The 19,598-nt window shown below is 47.2% G+C and overlaps 2 protein-coding genes and 1 long non-coding RNA gene across 3 annotated transcripts in view; 1 reads left to right on the top strand and 2 right to left on the bottom strand.

The window, feature by feature from the left end:
• Positions 1-683: 683 nt before the first annotated feature.
• Positions 684-1,244, bottom strand: LOC113565683. The gene is made up of 2 exons (XR_003408713.1): positions 1,046-1,244; positions 684-989 (listed from the first exon to the last, which is right to left on the bottom strand). It is a non-coding gene; the product is annotated as an uncharacterized LOC113565683 (long non-coding RNA).
• An 834-nt stretch (positions 1,245-2,078) lies between these two features.
• On the top strand, positions 2,079-4,808 carry LOC6589567 (equilibrative nucleoside transporter 1). Its single transcript, XM_002014563.2, has 5 exons — positions 2,079-2,585; positions 2,888-3,188; positions 3,251-3,727; positions 3,780-4,062; positions 4,414-4,808. The coding sequence occupies exons 1-5, from the start codon at positions 2,310-2,312 to the stop codon at positions 4,523-4,525; spliced, it is 1,449 nt and encodes a 482-aa protein (XP_002014599.1). The 5' UTR covers positions 2,079-2,309; the 3' UTR covers positions 4,526-4,808.
• Positions 4,809-7,405: 2,597 nt separating this feature from the next.
• LOC6589568 (1-phosphatidylinositol 4,5-bisphosphate phosphodiesterase classes I and II) overlaps positions 7,406-19,598 on the bottom strand; it is a 56,746-nt gene continuing 44,553 nt past the window's right edge. The window contains exons 5-17 of the mRNA XM_026988456.1: positions 18,424-18,557; positions 17,855-18,040; positions 17,584-17,781; positions 16,969-17,151; positions 16,324-16,504; positions 15,351-15,588; positions 12,889-13,043; positions 11,058-11,271; positions 10,136-10,999; positions 9,235-9,697; positions 8,781-9,149; positions 8,576-8,720; positions 7,406-8,509 (exon numbers count right to left, since the gene is read on the bottom strand). Of these exons, the coding sequence (XP_026844257.1) occupies positions 8,276-8,509; positions 8,576-8,720; positions 8,781-9,149; positions 9,235-9,697; positions 10,136-10,999; positions 11,058-11,271; positions 12,889-13,043; positions 15,351-15,588; positions 16,324-16,504; positions 16,969-17,151; positions 17,584-17,781; positions 17,855-18,040; positions 18,424-18,557 (3,564 nt within the window). The 3' untranslated portion in view covers positions 7,406-8,275. The remainder of the gene's footprint in view (positions 8,510-8,575; positions 8,721-8,780; positions 9,150-9,234; positions 9,698-10,135; positions 11,000-11,057; positions 11,272-12,888; positions 13,044-15,350; positions 15,589-16,323; positions 16,505-16,968; positions 17,152-17,583; positions 17,782-17,854; positions 18,041-18,423; positions 18,558-19,598) is intronic.

Raw genomic sequence — 19,598 nt, 5'->3', positions numbered from 1 at the left:
CTTTAGACATATATAAATCTTGTTTTCTTCCTTATTTGTGGCCCGATCGGGACGTGCCATGGCCCTCGTGATCACAAAAATGTCCTTGATCATCCGCAAGGACCTCAACGAACCCAACCGTACATATCTAGTTTTCTTGGCTATTTGTATGCCGAACGGGACATGCGACAGCTTCCTGTGTTCGGAATAACATCCTTGATATAATGCAATCCTTATAAAGGACCAAGGATCAAGGATATTTTGTCAAGACATATATATCTCGTTTTCTCCTTTATTTGTGACCCGATCGGGGCGTGCCATAGTCCTCCGTGATCAGAAAAGTATCCTTGATTTGATGGAGTCCTTATCAAGGATCAAGGATATATTCTCTAGACATATATATTTTTTCCCCCTCATTTGGGGACCGATCGGGGCGTGCCATAATCCCACGTGATCAGAAAAATGTCCTTGATCCTTCGGTAAGGACGCCAAGAATACATATTTACTTTGAGGCCCGATCGGGACGTGCGACGGCTCCCTGTGATCGGAAAAACGTTCCTGATTTTAATGAGTCCTTATCAAGGATCAAGGACATTTTCCCCAATCAAAAATATTTATTTTTCTCCGTTAACTGTGAACCGATCTGGGCGTGCCACGCCTTTTTGTAGTCGGGATTGTTTCCCCGATACAGGATACAGTAAGGATAATTTTTCAATAGTTTTATTCATCATAACGTTAACTTACTATAAAGAAATTAACAATTTGGAAATATTTATATCTACTATCTAAATGTACAGACGTGTGTATCCTTAAACCTATTAACAACGAGATCTATCTATAGTCTGATAGTCCGCGTATCCTTGGTTGCCATAGCCAAAGTCCTTGAGATAGTTTTCAATGGCCAGGTCGAAATGTGACGTCGGCTTGTTAGATTTGGGCTCTTGCAAGGGGTGCGCTTTTGTCCTGCTGGGATACGATTCGGTAATGCTTGGATAGGGTACATAAGCCCTCTGTGAAGGAAGATACATTTTAAAATATATGCACAATTATATACTCCTTCACTTACGCGCCTCGAGGCTGAAGACCAGCGTTTGATTACCGTGGGCGTGAACCCTCAATTCTGCCGTCGATCAGTGGTCCCTGCTGCAGCGGACGGGACGCCACATTGTCGATTCAGCGACACAGTAGTGGCATCATGGCTTTGGCCCGCAGGAGGACAGACAGTGCCTGCCACAGTCCAGCCAGGAGCACATCCCTTAGAACTCCCGAGAGGACGAGGAGGTACGGCGGACCCTGGGATCTAATCCAGAAAGTTCTTTTAAGAATTTTTCGGTGTATGAAGGGGCTATATGGTTAGTATTCTATATTCTGTATGGTTATTGATGCTATACAGCTAAAATGATTACCAGTATTATATTAGTATATTATACTCCACCGGAAATAATGAAAATGGAATAATTTTAGCGCAGTTCGGGTGAAAGGCATCGTGCTTTTTTAAGTTGTTTAAGTTCAGATGAAGTTGGCACGGACCTACAAAAAGAATTTGAAATCAAATAATAAGTCGTTAAATTGTTGAAATGGATGGGTCTTAAGTGGGTTAAGGTCGTATTTTCATCGGAAAAGCGAGTATTTAAAAGTTCATTAATTGGATAGGTTCAAAATTATATGGGAAAGGCTGAGAAATCTATCTCCCTTGTAATGTTCCACGGAATATCTAAATCGATGAATATGTTTTCCAATCCTTGACCACTAACCTACTGTATGGTTAGTGCCTTGACGGAGAATAATTAACCCATTGTAGACCATGGGGTATTTTAATATATCACCGAAAATAATCAAAATTTTATCATTTTAGCGCAGTTCAGGCAAAAGAAACCATTTTTTTTTTTTTAAGTTCAAAGAAAAGATGGCATGAATCTAAAAAAAGAATTTGAAATCAGTAATATTTCCCACCATGTACCTCAAGTCGTCGAACTGTTTAAATAGAGGGGGCTTAGTGGCTCGTTTTTTTATCACTGGTCACACTAATTATCACACTAACTCTCTGTATTTTTATTTACTTTTTTTATGTAAACTAGTTAGTTTACTCTTCGCATTGCCACGATAACCTCCTCTCTCACTATATCGTGATAGAACTATTAGCAAGGGAATACAAGCAGAATTATTGCAGCCCCACCGAACTCAATGAGGCAGCAGGAGGCGCAACAGCTGTTTGTGTTTTGCTGAGGGAGCTCCGAAGTGTGTAATTGCATGAATGAATTCGATTCTGAGGGCTAATCGAAAGCGCAGCAGAACAATAGAAGCCAGCTCAGGGTCAGAAACACACCCGAATGCATCGAAACGACGACGAGGAGCGCCTCATTGAGAGCGCGGATCAGGACGATGAGGAGATTCTTGGGGCCGAGGGAAGTTTCGTTCCCGCCTTTCGACCCCATGATCCGGATTACGACATGGAGGACGAACGTTGCCTGCTGGAGCGACAGGAGGATGAAGTGGTCCTCGTGTCGAATGAGCCCGCATCGGGAAAGCTCTTCACCTACGTGGTCTTCTACCTGCTTGGCATTGGAACGATGACGCCGTGGAACTTCTTTGTGACAGCGGAAGATGTGAGTATTCATGAAATATTTCCACCCGCATTTTCCTTTATGAAACTGCACTTCGAACCTGCATGTGGGCCAAGCGTAAATCTGCCGCCGTTGTCGTCGCCAGCGTCGACGTCTAAGGCGCGCTTATCTGCTTTGGCATTGTTTGTTTTTTTTTTTTTGTTACGACAGTTGTTGTTGCTCGCTTGTGGCTATCGTCTTTAGGTTTTCTTTGTTTTGTGCTAATGATGGGGTTGAGTCACCCTTCAGCCCTGGCTTATACGAAAATGTGCTAGCTCGTTGACTTTTTTTTCATCCTTTTACAGTATTGGAAGTACAAATTCCGCAATACCACTCTCAATGGCAGTGATCCGGACGAGGAACTGACGCCGCTGCAGAAGAGCTTCACCTGTGATTTGGCCCTCACGGCCACCATCTCTGGCACGGTCTTCCTGATCCTCAACGCTATCTATGGCAATCAGATTTCACTGAGGGTCAAAATGCTGGGCACGATGTGGACCATTCTCGTTCTGTTCGGCGTGACCACGGGCTTTGTGGAGGTGAACACGGATACCTGGCAGGAGCAGTTTTTCTTGATCACACTGATTATTGTAGTTCTACTGAACTGTGAGTGCATATATTTCACGTGTCACATTTATGGCTAATGTTCGACTCCTTTTACGATGCAGCCTCTGCGGCGACCATGTCGGGTGCCCTTTATGGCATCGCCGGCCTGTTCCCCTCAGAGTTCATAACGGCCGTAGTCAGTGGACAGGCCTTGGGAGGTATCCTTACCGCTCTGGCCTTCATCCTGGTACTAGCTTTTGACACGGGCCCCAACACGACGGCCTTCATCTTCTTCATCGTGGGCGGCCTGGTCATACTGCTCTGCATTGTCTGCTACATGATCTTGGTGCGACAGCCGTTCTTCAAGTATTATCTGGACGGCGGCGACAAGTACAAGGTGATTAGTGCGATACCCTCGCACAGCCGTAACGAGGAGACGGAGGGCGTGACACTTGAGCCGATTGCGCGGAAAGTGATGTCTAAAATATATCTACATGCCGTCTGCCTGGCACTACTCTACACGACCACGCTGTCTGTCTATCCAGCGGTGACTGTGCTGATGCAGTCCGAGCATTCTGCCAGCCACACCGAATGGACGGGTATGTATCATAAACTCTCTTTCGGATTGTGTCATAAAATTATTCATTGCAGATATATACTACCTGCCTGTGGTCAACTATCTGTTCTTCAACTGCGGCGACTACTTTGGACGCCTCTTGGCTGGCTGGCTGGAGCGTCCCATTAATCAGCAAACCACGCTGTTGCTGACCATAGTGCGCATGCTCTTTATTCCGTTATTATTGTGCTCCAACACAAGCGAGCACAACTTCCTGCCTACTCTGGTGGAGCACGATTATTCGTTCATCACAATGATGATTGTATTTGCCTTATCCAACGGGTATTTGACCAATATCCTGCTTATCATGGCGCCTAGGTTAGTAGCACTCTTTGAAAATCAGTTTGACTGTAATATCATGAGATCTGTAGAACGTCCAATATGTACATTCTTTAAAAATTGTATTGTATTGAAAGCTACGCCAAACCGCCGGTCTTAATTAATGCTGCTTATTCATTCAAAATGAAAATTTCCATTTGCTGAGCGAACGTTTGCAATGCAAATTTCAGCATTGACTTATTTCATTGCCATGTTATCGGACCAGCACTCGGCGTAGCTGCACTCTACAGAAGCTATAGTGATAATTTCGACCCATCCCATATGCTCCCCAGAGTAATGTTCTGATACTACTGTGCACTACTTACTAATCATGTATTTTAAACATTACAGGAGCGTCAAGCAGCACGAGAAAGAGTTGGCGTCCTCCATTATGGCGGCTGCTCTGAGTGTCGGCATGGCTGTGGGATCCCTGCTGAGCCTCTGTTTCGTTCAGATGTTGTAACCTGCAGGACCCGCTGTACCTGCCGTTTTCAATGGTGCCTTAGCCAATTTTATGTATAAGTTTTATGTTTTTATGTTACCTGATGTTCTTCAAATCGTTATTGTTAAGCATTTAGGTCAAGACCTTGCCGTGTCCCGTGTCGATTTCAAATCGTTTTGTGATCGTCTTAGTAGCTCCAAAATCCGCCATTAATCTGAGAGATTCTTTTATATCACATGTATAATAACATTTAGCTTGTAAGTTTAAATTTTTTGAATATAAAAATATAAGGTTTCAAACACTTTTTAAACGCAGTCAAGGCGGGATATTTTCTCTTGGTTTAACGTTTATTTGTAGTTTTCTGCAGATCACAACAACAATGTGGATTAATTTAATTGTTTTATGCTTTCGATATTATTCATTGTTTTAACTAATGAACTCCATTGTAAACACTGACTTGTTTTAATTTCATTGATTTAAGAATTTACAGATTTGTATTTAATTTTTGTCCAATTTTATTGGGCGCCCTGTGCCGAGAACTGGAATCTTTGTGATTTTGGGAAAGTATATTCTTCGCCGACCTACCCCTATTTGATCGAGATGTAGCGCCCTGCTCTAAACGATCGGGGAAATTCGGATTACGGGGCGTGGAGTCCAGAATGAAAGTCCGATCACAAAAACATATGCCACGGCCAGATCGGTCGATGCATAGTCGAGATAAAGGCAAAGAAAATCTCGGTATCAGGCGAACAGAAAATGCCAGAGAGCGTTTTTTACAACCCTATTTTTTCTGCCATTTCTCATCCGATCTCTCATCGTATCTTTTAGTAAGCGAACGTTTCAAAATAGATTTAAATCAAGAACAATAAAGACATTGTTATTTTTCAACTAAATAGCTATAACACTTGACATTTATATTCCGATCTATTCACTACACGCCTCAAGGGTGTATTTTTCATGCCAGTTTTGGATGGGAAAAGTCATCTTGATCGAACGTATATCGTTTTTTTTCGGTTTCGCAACGCTTATAGGATTTCTTTCGGCCGATCTACTCATGGAATTGTGTGTGGGGCACAGGGCGATTTATTTTGAATGGAAATATACTGGTTATATGGAATGATATCCTTTTTGGGTCTTTGGGTGAATACTATATTAAATTCTTGCTAACATCAAGAGAGATTGGTTTCGGTAAACGTCTTATAAGTGCCTTGGCAATATTATTGCAACAATGGGGTTCCTCAATACATACATACATATATATGTATATTTATATATAACGCTAGGGTGTCTAAACATTTATTTAACTAGATTTTTTTAAATTTAAGTTTAAGGTTATTAGGCAACAACAAATTCGTCAGTTGCTCTGTCCAAAATTTCCATTTGCTATTTAGGGCCTAAACTGGGTTTTCCATTTCCATTATATTCCTTATTCTTTTCGTGCCGTTTCTTCTTCCTTTTCACTGTTTATTTGTTTATCAGTTTTTCTTGGTGTTTAACACCGATTTTTGCTTTTCAATTTAAATCTCATTTTCGTATAAGTTAATGTTTAGGTTTTACGTTAGTGTTCTTTATCCATAACTTAGTTTAACAAACAAACACACACACGAACAACAAACATTGATTAAAGCCTTGTCATTGAAGAAGTGGGAAAGGCAAGGGGGATTCTTGTCGGCTGTGGATGGGGGGTGTTTGGCGCATGCAAAAGATAAAGATCAATTTGCGATTAATAAAGCAACTACAACAACAACGATAAGTATAAGGATAAGGATAACGATTACGATAACGGTAGCGAACAACATCGACAGCACACAGATACAGATGCAGATACAGTTGAAAGAGTAATGCTTACACGTAGTACAACACCAAAACTATTTCGAATTTCTGCTGAGCTGGTAATTCTAATATACGAGTATGTATGGTTACTGTACTATATGCTGCTGTATTGGATTAATCGAGCCAATTATACAATTACATAGAGAGATATCTGCGTTTGCGTGGGGTACACGTAAACCCTCACACTCGCACGATAGACACCGATTGAGAGTAGACAACGATAAACGATAGACAACCAACACCGATATCGATGCCATAATATCGAAGAACACGATACACATGTACAATATGTATGTGGCTTTATACCAATTCTCTGGTTATTGCTTGCTTGCTATACTCGGATATACTCGTACATAAGTACATATCTTGTGAAACAATCTTATTATGAAAAACTACGACACACATTCAAATTCAATTACAACATCAATTTGGGAGAGACACACACATTTAGAGAGTGCTAGAAGGAGAGAGAGACACGGGAGATCTCTCAATCCAGCTGGGGAAAGATTCTTGATAGTCGATTCTTGAGTAATGGGAAATTACAACATCTAAGGTGGTTCTGCCGTCCAGTGAAATGTACTTTCAACTTTCAACTTTGTTTTTGATTTATCTCATAGTGTTCGCTAAGAATTATGTTTTGTATCGTATCTTTTTTGGGGGGTAGGGTATGTATGCTGAATTTTGGATTTCGTTACAAGGCAGCTTGGGTAAGTTTTTTTTTTTTGATTCCAATAGTTTCTTTTTCGTTTTTGGTTTTCTTTTTGATTGGTTGGTGTTCGATTACCTAGGAGAGTGGTGTCTGGTCTGGTCTACAACAAAGGTTAAATATACTCGTAAATTTGCATATTTTATTGTTTGATTGTCTTGAGGCTTGTTGTTCTTTTGGTATATATATATATATATATATTTTTGTTTTTCTTTTTTTTTGGTGTTGTAGGTTGTGCGTCGTCTGTGTGTGTATAATGTGTATGCGTGTGCGTTAGAATAATGCTTATAACAAATTAAGAACTAAGAAAAAATACAAAATACAAAGTAAAGACCCTTAATGTTTAAAAAGGGGGAAAACAATTCGATAGAGAATTTTATTGGAGTTTTTCTATCAACTAAAATGAACGTAAGAATAGTGACTGAGGGAAAAAAATCATTAATAAATAGCAACCAACCGATAAAATAATTGACTAAATGTTGGCTTAGACTTGTTGGCGGCTTCCGCCGCTTCTGTGCGCACGAGATTCATTCCATTCCACAAATTATGCGGAAATTGTGCTAGCGAGCGCCCTTAAGCTAATCGTATAAATTGGATTAATTAAAACTGATATAAAAGAGTAATACACACAACCACATTTATCATTAGAAAATGGAGCACTTGACGCGATGCAGACTCCCTCCCCCGCCTATTCCAGCCCATTCCAGGCCTGACCTGTCCCTGCATCGCCTAGTCTGCTTGACCAAATAAATTATACTTAGATTCTGTCACGTTTTCTGTTCTGCTTAACACTTAGACACTCACAGTTTCGCCGAATTTCGAGTAGGAAGAAACCGGTACGGCTCGGCTCCGCTTTGGATCCACATGGATCCTCGTCTCGCCCATCCATGCACTAGATATAGACCGATAGTTACAGTATACAGATACAGATATAGAGATACATTAACAGTTACACTACAAATACATCATACATCATACGTCGTACATGCGAGAGCGTTACATTCTAGTTTGTTCAGTATGAAAAAGCGATTTCTTGCACTGCCTTTCCGGGTTAGGCTTAGGATTTAGATACCCTAGGATCTAGAGTCGAGGTTGAGTTCCCGTCGAAAATGTATTAGCTTAAGAACTACGAAGACTTTTTGTTTTGTTTTCTGTTTTCTATTTTCGGTTTTCTGTCGACAATACTGAACACCGACTGAAGAACTAAAGAACCACTTTCAAGAATGGAGAGTTTACGTCTTCATCTCCGTTGCCGCCGCGATGCTGTGGTGCGACCTGGCCGGCGACACCGAGGAGAGTCCGCCCGCAGCTCCGGCATCCAGATTCAGAGTGAGATTATTGCCCGAAATGGCCGACGAGCCGGAGCCCGAGCAGCCGTGATGATGGGGTCCATGGAAGAGCACCAGGAAGCCATTGTTTGAGACGCAGCTGCGAGATTCTGCATCCTTATCGAGTATTTGACGAGCCTTCAAATGGCAGAGAAGATTGTTAGATGAAACACGGAACGGATACGTATGGCTGGAGCCACTCACCTTGGAGCGATGATCGGCCAGGGCATTGCGCACTGAATCGTGCTGCTTCTGCAGGTCGTCCGTGCGCCTGTCGAACGTCTGCTTCAGACGCACTCGCTCAGCCACTCCCCGCTCCACCACAGAGCTGGCCACCTCCCGCTTCATCCTGGAAGAGAAGAGAACATCAATGAAGGCGGAAGAACCCAGAGGATGTCTGGAAACCCACCTGACCAGCTCGTCCCGATCCCTGTGCACTGTGGCCAGATTCTTAACCTCGTTGCGGCGTGCCTCCTGCAGCTGGTGCATCACCTCGCCGGTGACCTTGTCCAGGGAGGCCTTCAGCTGCTTCATCTGTCCCGTTTGGGAGGTCTTCAGCACCTTCTCGGCGGCGGTGTAGATGGCCTCGTGGTACTTCTCCTGCAGCTCGCGGTACTGGGCCGTATACTCGCGACAGGCGCTGCGCAGGCGCGATTCCTGGGTGCCCTCCAGACTGCTGCCACCAGCTAGATCCTCGCCAGCGTCGGCTGCGCCGGCACTCTCCTCGCTGCTGTCGCCCAGGTCGAGGGGGCAGGCGGGGATCTCGACGCCCGGTTCGCTGTTCGGAGAGAGACAATTACTAATTTCAACGGCGTCGTCTGGCAGTGGCACACTCCCCACAGCGAATCCCGCCGCACACTTACAGACTCTTGTTGCTCAGCCGCTTCACCAGCTTATTGGTGATGGCGAACTTGGGCTTCTTGCCCTCGAGGGGACTGCTCTTCTGGCCGGCGATCTTGAGCTTTTCCTTGTCGTGCTTCTTGCGCAGCGACTCCAGCTTCTTCTCCATCTCCAGGCGCTTCTCCTTCACCGACTTGTGGTCGAGCAGCTTCTCCAGGGGCTCCGCCACCACGGGATCCACGTCGAACTGCGAAGACTCCACCTGACGGATGGAGGTGCTCACCGTCTGGTCCAGCGAGTGCTGGTGCTGGATACTAGGAGCCACAATGGATTCGCTGTCATCGCCCGCTCCACGCCCACCGCCCCCGCCGTCTGTGCGGTCCGTTGGCGGCTCCACACTCCAGGCGGCCGCCGCAGAGATGCTTGCCCTGTGCTTGGGCGAGGTGGCGAGCGACTCGACCGGACGCAGCTCCTTCTTCTGGCCACCTACTTGGACGAAAACGACTGGAGGATCAGAGAGAGAATCGAGCAGGGAGGAATCGAGTGGGAGGCAGAGAGAGATTCAGGAGGGAGGGGCATTGTGGTGTAGGTCCGTCAACCGGTTTGTGTGAGTGTGTGGTGGTCGGGGTGGGTTGGGGGTTGGGTGGTGCGTGGTGTGGAGTGGTGCGGAGTGGTGTGGTGTGGTGGTGGTGGTTTAACCAAATCCAAAATCCAAAAGTTTAACCGAAAGTTACATGAAACGTTACAAAAGAAAAGTAGAAAGAAAAGAAAGTAAATTAAAATCTCGAACTCGAACTCGGAATCACAATCAGAATCGTGGTGCGGTGGCAGTGGCGGTGCGGTGGGTCGCTACAGTGGTGCTTCAACTTCTACGAGTACTTCTACAGCCAGCGCCAATCTAGAGTGGTGGGTGGGACTACTCACACGACTTGGACAGGTCTTCGTCGGCGCTGACCAATGCATCGGACTCGTCCGTGAGCACCGACAGCTGCATGTCGCGCTTCTCCCGCTCGCTCTGGTACTTAATGGGGTTGGCCAGGGCCTCCGCGAAGTCGGAGAGACCATGGGGCACATAGTCCTTGACCACCACGCACAGGAAGAGGGAGGCCAGGGCGATGGGCTGGCCCACCTCCGAGCGGAGATTCACGTGCCGATACCCCGGACAGAGGCCAATCACTGGCAGCACCCGATGGCCGATCAGTTTGCCCCCCTCCTCGTAGGCGGCTATCCGTATGCTGGCCAGCTCTGGCAGCACCACCTTCTTGAAGACGAAGGGCTCCTCATCGTAGACCGGATTCATGCCGTTGTCACGCACTGTCTTGGTGCGGAACCTCTTGCGCACTGTGTCCGCTGGCAGACCGTACATTTCCACCTCCACAAAGGTGTTCACCCGCTTGTCCGTGAGGAATTGGCCGGACAGCACTGTAATCGAGACTGTGCCCGCGATGATGCCGTCGACAGTGCTCTCGGCAAAGGGATCCAGGCGACGATCGGAGCGACGCATAAACTCGGGCTTCAGGAGGTATCCCGATCTGGCATTGTACTCGAAGATTCCCAGATTCAGCTGCATGGCCAGGTCGAGGGTCTGGAAGTTCAGGGCCACCAGCTGGCAGCCCGCGTTCCAGAACAGCTGCGGCATGAAGTTGGAGCTGTCAAAGCGGGTTCCCGCTGGATAAACCCTCGACAGCTGGTGCTTGTTGTAGTTCACAAACTCAATGGGCCGCTCCTTCAGCAGCGTTGTGGCCTGCTTCTCATCGAAAGAGGACATCTCGTAGCAGCGATTCTTCTCTGTGGACAGACGGGAGATCATTAGTTCAAAGATAGAGTGTGTCTCTTTGGGACTCACTTTCTGCATTCTCAAAGGAGCTAAAGTGTATGGGCTGCACGTAGTTGACGAGCGCTGAGATCTCCGCTCCAGCTTCGGTTTCCTTCTGGGCCTTCTCCGGCGGCGGTTCGTTGCCGCTGGGTGGATTGGGTGTGGTGTTGGGCAGGGATTCATCGTCCGAGGAGCTGTCCGAGTCCGAGGAGCCGGTGCTGTCCTTGGAGCTCTGGCGGATTTGCTGGGGGCACAAAGAGCGAGATGAGACATGAGAGATGGGTGGGTTTACTAGGAGGCTAATCCTTTTGTTTGCCCTGCAGCTGGAGGTCACGTACGGAACTACGCGGAACTATTAAATTGCATGTCACACATGGAGAATGGAGAAAATGGAATATGAAACCCATTATTATGTTGTGCTGCTATCTCTGCCACAGATCCTTCTGCTGCTGCCACAGATCCCCCTGCTCTACCCAGATAATGCGAATGAGATGCAAGAAAATGGCGCAGATTGTGTTTCCTGCTGCACAATGCATGCTGTCATTGTTTGTGGCATGGGTACTGGGGGGCGGGGCCACTGCACAAGGTTTACGACACGACTCTGGGGCTGTGGTCTGCCCTTTCCATTGAATATCCAACGCCCCATCACACAATCACGTCACTTTCGAATCGATTTATAAAAGCCCTACAATGCTGACAGCCAGACAACCAAACGGAGTGAGGATAATGTGCTTTTGTCGCCGAGGAAGAGATGAATCCTTCAGTGACCCCCGATCCCTGATGCCACATCCCTCTGGTGACTAATGAGCCCGAAATGCATCCATCCTCCAGCCAGCCTGTGGTGGGGTGTGGCATGTGTGCGGAACGAGGCGCATCCGATTCCATTAGCGCAGACTTGCAAATTGCTGTTGGATCCCCGATGGCCCCTCCCCGGAGCCATGTATTATGCAGCGCACATTAAACAGAGCCCAAGCCCCAGGCCCCAGTCCCCACTTCCTCGCCTCAAAAAATCATAAATAATAATGCCGACCTAATGGCAAAAGTGTGCAATCAAATTAAAATGCATATTGCTGGCGTAAGCTGGAAAGACCGAAAGCCCAAAAGCCCGAAAGTTTTCGGGGCACAAAATTAGTTTAGGAAAAGAGTTGGGTTTGGGTTGGGGTTGGCTTGGGGGTTTCCCCTTGGTGCCACAATTTTGATTACTGCAATGTGAATGTTGATCCTTGGAGTTGGGGATGGTTCCCTTTGTGTATGTTTGGGTGTGTACTCCTATCATGTGTCATATCCTTGACCATTTGCACATTTCCATAGTTAACAATGCGCTGACTGTGGTGTCGGTGGTCATCCGACAGGAGTCACCGCATCCACATCCACATTCCCTGTAAATCTTACATTCATTTGGCAAACTATTCTCTCTTTTTCCCTTATTTCTAGACTCTATTTCGTACCCCTTGCGGAGGGTATTATGATTAGAAGTAGATGTTTGCAGAGGGGGACGACTATTTCCTGCAGCTGCCACGAGAACATTGATGCCTCCAGGGTATCTAATCTTCGTTGTCGCAATTCCCTTTACAGGTCAGAGGGTTTTATGTGTTTCTGTCATCGGGAGGATTATTTCGTATGCACACTCGGAATGCAAACAGAGACAGCCAAAGCCCGATGACAATCCTCTGATCATCATCATCATGGGAATGGGAATGAGAACGAAAACAAATATAACTACAAATCAGCCAACAGTCAACAGGGGAATAGGAGGCGCCACACACTGTGTGTGTCATTAAATGCAATTACAGGCACGCCACCCTTGCGCCCACACAAATAATGCATGTACTACTATTATCCTTGCAGCCCGTTTACTCACTTGCAATGGCGGGGCATGTCCTCCTCCGGTTCCTGTCGAAATGTCACCATTGGCTGCGCGTACGGTTGGGGCACTGGCACCCTCCTCCTGGGCGGCTGCAGCTGCCACTTGTTGCGCCGCCGCCGCTGCAGAAGCTGCCTTGGCCGCCGCATCCACTGCAAAAATTGAGAAAAAGGGAAAGCGGGCAAAGGGATATAAATTGAATGAATTTTATGGAAATTTTCAGCGCTTCCTCTTCTTTTTTTTTCTTTTTTGCTGATTTTCGAAATTAAGTTATGGATGCGAAAATAAACGCGAAATGCTTTTACAAAAAACAGAGTCGCCTTAATGGAATCTAATAAAAAACGAGGGGGAACGTTTTGAGTTGCTGCGGACACCGCAACTCTACAGTTATACCCGATACTAAGTCAATATGACTCTCCTCCGGCAGACACCGCTAATATTAAACGACACGACAAAGAGTGCGTGCGAGAGAGACAGAAAATCAGTCTGAGCGTGACGTCGGGCGCTGCGGAAGGGGGTGGGGCGAAATTCTGAGATATACGTTTTATAGTGAGATCTAAGTGAGGAGTGAGGATACCAAATTTGGTTACTCTAGCCTTAATAGTCTCTGAGATTTGTGGTTGCCCCAGATTTTCGTCCTTTGCGGGGGCGGAAGGGGGGTGTCGAAATTTTGACACAAAACGGTCAAGGTCCGATATCACAGGAGTGTGGATACCAAATTTGGTTGCTCTAGCTTTTATGGGTTCTGAGATCCTTGAACTCATATTTTGCAATTGGCAAAACCGACCATGAAACCTGTGTGTTAGAGAGAGACAGAGCGAGAAAGAGTGAAATTATTTTCTTGATTCTGGCTATAATAATTATACGATCTGGTTCAGATTCTGCAGTCTAAAAGATATGATCATTCTCTACGATTCTGCGTTTTTGGTTTTATCGTATCTTTAAAAATGTGGATGCCACAGATTTTCGTCCTTTGTGGGGGCGGAAGTGGGCGGGGCAAAGTTTTGAAATATTTTTGTAGCAGTGACATATCACAGAAGTCTGGATCCAAAACATCGTTGCTCTAGCTCTTATAGTCTTTGAGCACTAGGCGCTGAAGGGGACGGACAGACGGACTGACGGACAGACAGACAGGGCTCAATCGACTCGGCTATTGATGCTGATCAAGAATATATATACTTTATAGGGTCGGAAACGATTCCTTCTGGACGTTACACACATCCACTTTTACCACAAATCTAATATACCCCAATACTCATTTTGAGTATCGGGTATAAAAATACATATAAATCATATTATAGAGCAGAACGGAACGGACAGGGAACGGGGCAAAGCGGAGGGCCAGCGCGGTGCAGAGCGAGGGAGATTCTAGGAAATTGCTGAGCTGGGATCCAGGGATCCATTGGAGCAGCCCTGCTGGGATCGTGCCACACTGCTGCAGCAGCATCAGCAGCCGTGGGGGCAAAAGTCATTTGCATTTATAAATTGGCTTTTTGCAATTCATGAGCTAAAATGTCATCCGGGCCAATGGGAGTGGGAGTGGGAGTGGGAGGAGGAGGAGGAGACCCATGGCTGGGGTGAGCGGATGTGTGTCTGTCCATGGGAGGGGGGCAGGATGGAGCAGGGACTGAGTGTGAGAGTGGTTGTGGTCCCTCGGCAAAATGGCGACAAATGTCCTGGGCTCCTGTGGAAATGGTGCAGCTGTGCATGCAAATGTCCCCGGGAGGACCTCATTCGCACAGGAAACAGCAGGCAGGAAGCAAGTGGCCTGGCAGCAAATGCATAAACAGAATTATAATGAAAAGTGTCCTTGGTGGCAGGATGGCAGGGGTGACAAGGGGCGGGGTTCGATTCTCAGGAAAAATAGGTACATTCTGCCATAAAATTGGATTGAGCGTGCATTCATTAACAGTCCTGCTCGGGCATCTCCTCCACTGACGGCAAACGCATACAAAAATTGTCTGACAGCAGATCGAATGGAATACCCTTTCCGATGTTGAACAGGAAAAAGTAAGGGTAAGAAAGGTAAGGGGTCTTTGGCGTTTGTTTCATTTCTTGTGCTGGGACTCTATTCATTAGGGGTATTTCTACTCTCATTTCTGCATTTGTGGTGAACATTTCATCAAAATTGATACGTCCCATCACTCACGCTACCACACACTCCCCCTCACTTCTCCCTCTGCTATAAAGTTTTTCGAGAAAAACCCCTCAGCAGGCAGCTGGTGCGTGTACGGAGCTCATTTGCATTTTTCATGGAGCGTGGAAACATGAGATCTCTGGAAGGAGGGCAGGATGGTTGGACGGCAGGAAGGAAGCATGCTCTGGTCTCTGGCCATGTGCTTCGATGCGGTAACATATGTGGCAGCAAGCAGAACTCTTGCCACATTACGCATTCCACAGAGACAGAGGTACAAAAAAGAGTTCTGGGTGGGGCATGGGGCATGGGGCTCGGCACTCACCTGAATTGGCGGTCATCAGTTTGTTGCTGGCTGCTGGGGTGCCCACCCCTTGGGAGGGCTTCTTGTGGTGGTGGTGGTGGTGATGATGGTGGTGCTTCTTCTTGTTCTTGATGATGATCTTGCGACGCAGGGCCGCCGGTGGTGGCAGGTCCATGTTCGGCTCCAAGGGGTACGAATCGAGGGGCTTATCGAGCAGCATATCACCGAAGATTTCGCGGCAATAGTTAGCGATTTTTGCCTGTCGAAAAAGAGCGGGGCCAAAAGGGACTGTTAACTATCTGATAACTGGCAGTTGGCCCACTCCCAGTGCAGCCATTACCCCACCCCAGATACATGCTACTTGGATATGTTGCGGCTTGTAAGTTTGTTTAGTGGCACGTGCGGCTGCCTTCTGGCTCCTGGCTGAAGTTCACCTGTGCCTCGGCCTCGGGCCGTCTCCCAGTGGGAAATTTAGTTTATATTACTACTTTTAATGGTTAAAGTTTATCCGCAGCAGGCTCTGCTCTCCACAGGGCCGTAAAAAGTTTGCCTTTGTTATTATCTCTCGAGAGGCAGAGGAGGGGGAGCTTAAGCAGCGAACAATTACCTTTCGAGTGGCTTCTGAGATTCGCTCATGGCCGCCCCCCTCCCTGAGTTGGACCCCTGGAGTTGCCAGGACTCCCTCATGTGTGGCAGCGAGGAGGTCCTTTCTGATGTTTGTCTTACTGCGGAATGATGGATTAGGCTGATGAGTGACGAGGGAGACGCAGACGGACACAAAGAGACCCTTTCTTGACTCCCCTTCCCTTCCCTTCCTGATTGCTGGGCTGTTGTTTTAGGACAGGTAACTTTTTGCCTTTCACCTTTTCTTTTTGACTTTTTACTGTTGCTGCTGCTCCTTTGGGGGCCGTTTTTCTTCTCTTAAATTAATTTCCCTGTATTCCTAGTACCATTTTTCTTGGGAAGGCCTGCCTTTCCCTTCTGCCGTTCTTACCTGCTGCCTGGGATTGCAGTGATTCTCAAAGCTCAATATCACAGGGAATTCGGATGTCTTAAATGCACTCTCTGCGATGGCCTCCAGCACGTCCTTGGCGAAGATCTCGGGCACAAACGTATAGCCGTGCACAATGACGGGCTCCTCGGTGCGTCCGTTCCAAAAGTCGAGCTCCACGCATCTGCGGACCCACAGACAGGAAAAGTGTTTAGTGGAAAGTGTTTAAGTGCTTAAGGAAAAGTGGAGGATAAAAGTAAATGACAATTTCCCATTTCCCATCTCCCATCTCCCGCCCACACACCGCACACCCACTCAAAAAGTGACAAATGCAGCAGCAGTAAAAGTAAACTTCTGGCTCAATGAATTTTGTGATGTGTGCGCATCATCAGGAGCAGGGGGAGGAGGAGGAGGAGGAGTAGGAGAAGCCACAAAATCAGCAGCGACAAACCCATTTCCGTTCAAGTGGAAGGGAGAAACGCAGCGAGGGAAGAGTGCTCACACGTCAGACAAAGACAGAGACAGAGAGAGGGAGAGAGAAATTTCTCCTTTTTTTATGCGAAGGTCACTCGCTCCCTCTCGCATTGTCTCGCATTGAAGGTCAGGGCTGCTGACCACACACATCGAATGCGTCAGAGCAGAACTCACCTGCAGCCTGCGAGGAGGCACTGCCTGTATATCTCCACGGAGGACTTGCCCGTCAGCTGGTGTCCCGTGAGGTAGGTGTTGTGCGAGGAGTTGATGAAGTAATGCGACATCGGCTGATCCATGTCATCGCAGAGATCCAGTTTGTTGGGCGCCATGATGGGATTATCGTCGCCCATGAGGTACCTTTTGGCAGAGAGAGAGAGAGAGTGAGAGGGAGAATGCGAAGGATTAGATGGCTCTCAAGAATGCTCTCAAGATTCAAGTGAAATTTGCACACGACAGCAACAGCAACAGCAGCAGGAGGAAGGTCGCAGCGAGCGTCCTTGCCACATCAGCGCCATAAACTGCGCGTTAAGCCCCACTCGAAACAGGAGGAAAACAGCGCAACGTCATATGCATATGCATATGCATATGCATATGCCTACATGGGGGATGCTGGATGCTGGATGCTGCTTCTGCTACTGAGAGGACCTTCAAGTGAGTCGAGCAGGCGTTTGCGTCGCAGCCTGATAAGCTGTCACGCCCAGAAGGGTCTTGACTGTGCAACAAGTAAGCGACACGACACGGCCCACACACGACACCACACGACACCACACGACACGGCACGACACTCACCTCAAAAAGCCATCCAGACTGAGTTGGCCCTTCTGGGCATTGAATTTATTCGGCTCGTACTGCTGGATGAGCTCCTTGGCTCTGGCGGGATTCGCGTACGGATAGAGTATCTCGTTGAGGCGCGGATCCCGCTGCGTTTTGTTCAGGAATTCCACAAGCTGCGGAATGGACATGCACTTGCGCTTCGAGACGCCCACACTGGAATGAACAAAGTAAGGCACTTAATTTTAAGGACATCCATCCTGCAGGAGCTGGCTGTGTGTCTACTTACATGCTGTCGAAAAGCACCTCTACTTCGGAGCGCTGCGTGAGATATTTGTAGAGATTGTAAAAGTCCTCAAATTGAAATTTCGACACCGATATGCTATCGCCCTTGCCCGACGGCAGCCCGGTCACGTCCAGTGCCTTCTCGACACGTTTGCGATCCTCCTTGTTCTGGGCAAAAAGTTTAATGATGCTAAAGTGGTCACGACCACAGAAAGCAGCAGCAGCAGCAGTAGGAGCAGGAGCAGCAGACAATGGAATCGATGGTCGATGGTCGGTGATGCATGAGCCACGTTCCACACGGGGCAGGCAGAAGGTGAGCGAGCGAGCGGGCGAGCGGGAAAAAGGGAAATTGCAAAATAGAAATTGGCGTAAATTTCAATTTTCAAGTCGATGGGCGCTACTCTCAACAAATATTTGTCAAATGCTTCAACGCACAATGCACAAAAGCCAGACCCTGAAACCCAGGGACCCAGGCACCGAGGGACCCAAAAGTGGATTGGAGTCCCAGGCACGGGGCACGGGTCACGGGTCTCGGGTCGGGCCCGCCATTGAGCGAGGACAATGGTCAATTACTTTTTCACTGGTATGCGGCCACTCTTGTCCACCTGCAGACACAGACGGGTGTGGGCCTTCTGCAGGAACATAATCGCCGAGCCGTTCAGCTGCGCCAGGCTGTAGGCCAGCTTGATGAGTCCGTCACACCAGAGCTGCGGGCGAGAAGGAGAATGTGAGAAGGGGAGAGAAAGCGAAAAAGAGAATGTGGAATGAGGGCCAGTCAAAGGTATGGCTCAGTCGTTCAATCAATGTGGAGTGGCAGCCCAGAGGACGGATTAAATTGGAGTGGAAGGTGAAGGGTTAGGTCAAAGGTTGGTCCGAACTGTAGCTGGGAGTGGAAAGCCCAGTTGGAAAATTCTGCAATACATGACGCATGCTTGATATTTGTTTAAGGACTCGACATTGATTATTGAAATACCGTAGCCCTGCGTATGCGTATTATTTGCTTAAAGAAAATACATGTTCCACTGGATAAAGCACTACCCATCGGAAGATGGTGCAATACAAGTACACGATGTGTGCTCAAGAAATCGCTTAACATGTCAATCTCTCAAAGGAAACCCTAAGCAAGGATGGAGTCACACAGTGCGTATGCGTGATATTTGCATAAAGATATGTTCTACTGACATTTTGAGTGCCAGAAACGTGGGGAAACATTTGATTGCATTGTAGGGGCACACCAGTTCCCTTGAAGCCTTGCCTTCAAATGGTGCAAGACATGTCGTATGCGTAATATTGGTTGAGAAACTATGTACATTTATATATAAATAAACACGATACAAGTGCACCAATATCTGTTTAAAGATATCTCCGTCTGGGAACCCGCGTCTCTGATGTTGTCATAATATTTTCTTAAATATATCTTCCCCCACGGACATTGATTAAACCAGAAACTATAGTGCTGCCTTCATGTAAAAGGAATTTCAATGAATATATAGATGCCTTGGGGCGTATGCGTGATGTATGCCACGATTGGATGGACTCCACAGACACAGGCCAGTGCCTGAGACACACACAAAAGTCTCCTCGAAATAGTGCTCCCTGCGGTGGCGGGGGTCTGGGGGCAAGGGGGCTGGTGGCTGGTGGCTAAACCACAACTATCGTCTCGTTTCGTTCCATTTATGTGAATGGAATATCCACCATCCATATTTATGGCCATCACGAGCCCCGAAACGAAGCGAAAATGTTTATTT

This window comes from Drosophila persimilis, unplaced genomic scaffold (genome assembly GCF_003286085.1).
Source record: "Drosophila persimilis strain 14011-0111.01,24,50 unplaced genomic scaffold, DperRS2 tig00000191-arrow-pilon, whole genome shotgun sequence".
Classification (NCBI taxonomy): domain Eukaryota; kingdom Metazoa; phylum Arthropoda; class Insecta; order Diptera; family Drosophilidae; genus Drosophila; species Drosophila persimilis.
This window is presented reverse-complemented; position numbering and strand designations above follow the sequence as displayed.